Raw genomic sequence first — 5,625 nt, 5'->3', positions numbered from 1 at the left:
CTTACATCATTAGATATGGACAAATACATCAGGCTAAACAACGGGGTCGTCGTTCGAAGATGGTTAAATTGAGCAAGTGTTGCCATACATTCTTCCGGAATGTAACTTTCTTTGCGAACTACCTTCCGCTGGCGTTCGTGTTGTCACAGCCTATAGTGTGTATGTTTTTCTTTTGTGTTTAGTTTTAATGGGTCCCACTGAAAAACAGCGTTGTGGCTTGTCGCAACATTATGCTGAGTGGGCCCCGATTTATACTATTCGATGTTTTTTTTTTTAATTATTATTTCATCCTAACGTGTTTTTTCTGTGTATCGAATATGTGTAAATAAATCTCTCTCTCTCTCATCATGACATTGTGGGACGAAGAAGGTCTTCTCGAGCAAAGAATAGAGTCGATCGAGTCAAATCGGAAAATGGAAGAAAAATTTAAAGGATAATTACATTATGATCCTGTTAAATAAAAATGGGTACGTTTTTCAATTAAAATATTTAATGCAAAAAAGCTCATAATAAAATTACAATAAAACGTACTTTTACTCCTAAAGTTTACATTATACATTTGTACAAAATTAATTTAAATCTAGCCTAACACAATAAACAATCATATCTTCTGCAGTACGAAAGCGTTGCGCCTTGTTTCCATTTCTATCTACGTTCCGTCCGACAGCTTGCCACCTATGCATTGGTGGACATTGCAATGTGGGTTTGATTGAGTGGTCTTTCCTACACTAATTTTTATCTATTGCGATTTTGTGCAGTGGCGGCGTAGCATGGGTCGGCGCCAGGGACCGATTACTACTGGGCACTCACCCCGTCGTCGTTTGTCGTCATCGTCGTTACTCAAAAACAAGACGACCATTCTTCATATAACACGTCATGAAAAGCAGGTTGTCTTGTCACCCCCTTGGTGCTGGTACACGGGGCGGACTGCTTTAATACCGTTCTTTACTCTTCGACTTTGAACTGACTAAATGATTGAACTTCTTGACTTTGACATATGTAAACATCTCGTTCTTGGTTCGTACTCGTATATCTAAATGAATATTTACAAATTCATTCATTGGTCGACTGTTACTCTCTGTGATGTTAAAGTGAATTAAATCACGAACGATTCATCGCTGATATGTGATTTGCATACCAGCTGGAATAATGTGTTTAACTCATGTCTTCATCGAAGCCACACAATTTAATGTGGGTCTTCTTGCATATGAGGCTGCACCTCCATAGTGACACTATCTGAATAGTCTGGTATCCAAGTTGCCCGCTGACTAGAATATGCATCCCGCATCTGCAATTCGTTTGATGTCGATGCCGCTATTAATTCAAAGCGCATACTTGGACCTTCTAAATTTTGATATACGGGTATATCTTGTCCTTGATCCGTATAATACATATTCGTAGAAAACGGTATTCCGTTTATGGGCTGAATGTTGCTCTCCTGTGATGTTGAAGGCACTTGAGCAATGTTCCAGGGATTTGATAAATTGGCGTATGGTATTACGTCTACAGCATTTACCGTCTGATACTCTTGCGGTGTCATTACAGATGGAAATGAGTGCTCAATATTCCTGTTTTGAGGGTGCATCTCTGTGGTGGGAGGAGAGAATTTAGATGCTTTATCAGCGTTTTTTTTCTTCATTCGCCGATTTTGAAACCAGATTTTAATATTTTTAGAAGTCAGTTTAAGCTCCTCTGCAAGTTTTTTGCGTTCATTGCGCTCAATGTATGGATTAATTTGAAACACTTGTTCCAATCTTTCTACCTGCAAGTCAGTAAAAGCTGTCCTAATACGTTTTGGTTTCTGTGGCTCATTTGGTTCTGGGTAATGTATAACTGACCGATAGTGGATCGACGAAGGAGGTGCGATGCCATTAGCTGTCACTGGTTTCCAGTTATTTCCGTTGTTATTGGACGCAGTGGCTGCTACATTTTGAACTGGTTCGAAGTAGTTATTAACAAGATGTGGATTTAGGTCTGGAAATCCGGTAGCATATTGGTCGTTCAGAGCGAGCTGTTCTAAAGGTATTTGTACTGTATTGATGCTGCTACCGCTGCTGCCGCTACTGTTCGAGGAAGTTAGGATGTTTTGCGGAGTTGGAAGTTGTTGATGATGCTGTAACAAAAAAAAATGCACAATATTAGGTAAAGTAGATAAAAGACACAGCCCTTAGCTTCGTATCGTAGCGCTTATTAGTAAAAATTCGTTAAGTGACGGGATGATGGAAATACAACGCACTATATACTACTACCATTATTTTAATCCTGTTTAAGTTACATCATTGAGACTTTTTGTACTTATTTTTGCTACTAATGTTATATCGGTTTAACAAATTACGTAATTTCCAATCATATTTATTGTTGGATTTTAAATGATAATTATTTGAAACCCAAATTCTTGATAACATGTGACTAAAAAAAATATATTTTATTTTTTACTAATAGAAATTAGACGTATTACGAAATAATCACTTAAGTGTTTATGTTCTAATTTCCTGTTAGATATATATTGGTGGATTCAGCCTAAAAACTGAATTATTCAAACATATTTAGACATTAAATTTACTGTAAAACATTATTGCACAAAAAAATTACTTATAGGGTACAATTTTTTTTTACCATCTTCCGGAACCAAGTTTTGGTGGATTCGAAAATATAGGTTCTTAAATCTACACATAAAAGCCGTATACCAAAAATTAGCCATAAATCAAATTATTTCCAAAAAAACTGTAGAATGACCAGGCTATACCCATTCTACCACAATATATTGATCACTTATTTTTCTTTGCTCTCTGCCTGTCTTATAATTTCCAATACGTCTGATAAATATGAAAGACAATTACTAACCGTTGGCAACAGGATTTCAGAATTGACAGACCACTGGGGATGCTCGACCGCGCCATTTACATCGTAAGGGCACATAACGTTTGGCATGGCTGATGACATGTTAAAATGTACTGTCACGATAGAACTTGACTTCGTAAGCGTTACTTCACAATATAGCTCAGTACGGCACGAATGCTAACTTGCTAATGACTCCATAATTGGCACGGGGTGGTATTTATAGTAAAATCTTCTACGAAAAACAACCAATCAATCGGCTAAGAACCAGTTTTAAGAATCTGGGATCGAGAGTCATTAAGGTTGTTTTGAATTATTTTGTGTTTATTTTGCTAATTTGTTTGTTTTCATTTATTGTTTAACTTTATTTTTTTCTTTTACATTATGTCGATTTTTAACATAATTTTTATACTTAGTTTAAGAATATTCCAGACGATCGCATGACCGGATAGTCCAGTGGTTAGAGAACCTGACTACGAAGCTTGAGATTCTGGGTTTGATCCCCAGTCGGGGCTGATATTTGTATGAAACATACTTATGTTTGTTCTCGAGTCTTGGGTGTTTAATATGATGTGCTATGTATGTATCTATCTACTCTTGTTTAAGTATTATTTATCTGTTGCCTAGTACCTAGGTGAATTGATGTCAAGCGTCCCGTGATTATTATTATTTTATTTCTCTATAAAACTAGTGATTTGTGTTTGTATTTAAAAACTTTCATATTAAACTTTCAAGGAAAACTATAACGGTTAAGTTTGCTTGAGAATTATTAGTAGTTTAAGAGTAAATAGCAGCCTAAGGTATACCCTAAACTTGGAAGATTCCGTATAAAATACGAAATCCTTAGAAAAGTATTACTTATTTTTTTCGTAATGGCTACGGAAACCTATTTTGGGCGTGTCCGACACGCTCTTGGTCGGTTTTTTTTCTAATTTCCTGTTAGATATATTGGTGGATTCAGCTTGCGGATCTAAAAACTGAATTATTCAAACATATTTTAAAATTAAATGTACTGGTAACATTTTTGCTCAAAAAATTATACCTATTTTAGGGTAAGTACAATTTTTTTACCATCTTCTGGCACCAAATTTTGGTGGATTCGAAAATATAGGTTCCTAAAATTACACAAAAAAGCCGTATACCAAAAATTAGCCTTATATCGAATAATTTCACAAAAAAACTGTAGAATGACCATTATGGGATCAGTGAACCCTATTGAAATCGTAATTATTATTATTATGGCCGGTTATATTGTTATTATTATGTTAAGTGTCATCATCGTCATCCCAGCCTGTACTGGACTCAGCTGATCACAGGCCTCCTCTCAAAACGAGAGGGCTTGGGCCATAGTTCCCACGCGGGCCCAGTGTGGACTGGGAACCTCATACGCTACATTGAATTGCTTCGCAGGTTTGTGCAGGTTTCCTTACGATGTTTTCCTTCACCGTAATGCTCGTGGTAAGTTTTAAATGTAATTTCGCACTTGAATTCTGAAAAACGCACAGGTGCGAGCCGAGGTTTGAATCCACGATCCTCTGCTTGATAAATGACTTGGCCATCGCAAGGCTACATAATGACATAACAATAATTGTCAACGTCAGCTATTTAAAGTAATTCTAATTGAAGGTAGCGCTAGCCCTAATCGCCCTAATGCGTTGCAGTTTGAGCGATACACATAATACGAGTATGAGTAAAGCGTTAAGTGCGACGGCCAAGTCATTATGTGTTTAAAAAATATTTGGTTTACTCTTTATTTGAGAACTATAAACTGTATTTTTATTTTATTTTAAATAAGCAAGTTGTGAAAATCGAGTTCTATGGACACCCCCCGGTACTGACAAAAATAACCGACTTGGTATAACATTGCATCTCAAACGTTTTTAGCATTATAAGAACTGCGTTGCGTTGCGAAACTTGCAGCTTTTTACATGTAATGTTTTTGATTGGATCTCATCTCATCACTTTTTGTAGGCAGTCCTTTTTTCTTTTCGGGTACTACTTCTTGTACTTACGCATTATTATCGTATGTAGTCTATCGTCCACTCTCCATCGTCTTTCGTCCATCGTCCGTTGTCGTCCGTCGTCCGTCGTCCACCGTCGAACTTCCGTCGTTCGTCGTTCGTCATCGTCCGTCGTCAAACTTCCCTCGTCGGTCGTCGTCCGTCATCCGTCGTCGAACTTCCGTCGTCCGTTGTCGTCCGTCGTGCATCGTCTGTCGTCCGTCGTCCGTCGTCGTCCATCGTCTTTCGTCGGTCGTCATCCGTCGCCCGTCGAACTTCCGTCATCCGTCGTCGCCCATCGACGAATTTCCGTCCATCCACGCGTCCACTCGCACACACACACACCTACACAAACAAACTTTCGTACTTATTACATTAGTAAGATTAACAATTTAATTTTAACCCTTAATACTCAGGTATTATTAAGACTCAACATATAATACATACGTTCAATAAACTCATTGCTGTGTCACTTTGTAAGTAATCGCAAGTATTTATATGGGATTACAAACTTACTTATGCAGCTTTTATAACTTTGAAACGTGACTGAAATTACAACATTTTGGATTTTTCTACGAAATTTGGAGCTTGTGGGACTGCTAGAAGTACCTTAGAATTATGATGACCGTGAGTCAGTGAGTAGGAATGTCAGTGACAAAACTGAGGAACTTTAACATGTAATAGTTCTTAATCAAATTGAATGTTATTGATAATATATCTAAGTCCCATTAGGCCCTATAGGTAACTGAAAATTCAAGGTTCTAGCTTTAGCTATAACAAAATTACA

The 5,625-nt window shown here is 37.3% G+C and overlaps 1 protein-coding gene across 1 annotated transcript; it reads right to left on the bottom strand.

Annotated features, from left to right (window-relative positions):
- Positions 1-472: 472 nt before the first annotated feature.
- Positions 473-3,041, bottom strand: LOC141434396 (uncharacterized). The gene is made up of 2 exons (XM_074096817.1): positions 2,845-3,041; positions 473-2,113 (listed from the first exon to the last, which is right to left on the bottom strand). The coding sequence occupies exons 1-2, from the start codon at positions 2,941-2,943 to the stop codon at positions 1,187-1,189; spliced, it is 1,026 nt and encodes a 341-aa protein (XP_073952918.1). The 5' UTR covers positions 2,944-3,041; the 3' UTR covers positions 473-1,186.
- Positions 3,042-5,625: the final 2,584 nt, after the last annotated feature.

This window comes from Choristoneura fumiferana, chromosome 13 (assembly GCF_025370935.1).
Source record: "Choristoneura fumiferana chromosome 13, NRCan_CFum_1, whole genome shotgun sequence".
Classification (NCBI taxonomy): domain Eukaryota; kingdom Metazoa; phylum Arthropoda; class Insecta; order Lepidoptera; family Tortricidae; genus Choristoneura; species Choristoneura fumiferana.
This window is presented reverse-complemented; position numbering and strand designations above follow the sequence as displayed.

Coding starts and splice junctions, on each gene's coding strand:
- LOC141434396 (XM_074096817.1), bottom strand. CDS start 2,943: ATGTCATCAGCCATGCCAAACGTTATGTGCCCTTACGATGTAAATGGC. Junction 2,114..2,844: donor CTGAAATCCTGTTGCCAACG/GTTAGTAATTGT, acceptor TTTTTGTTACAG/CATCATCAACAACTTCCAAC.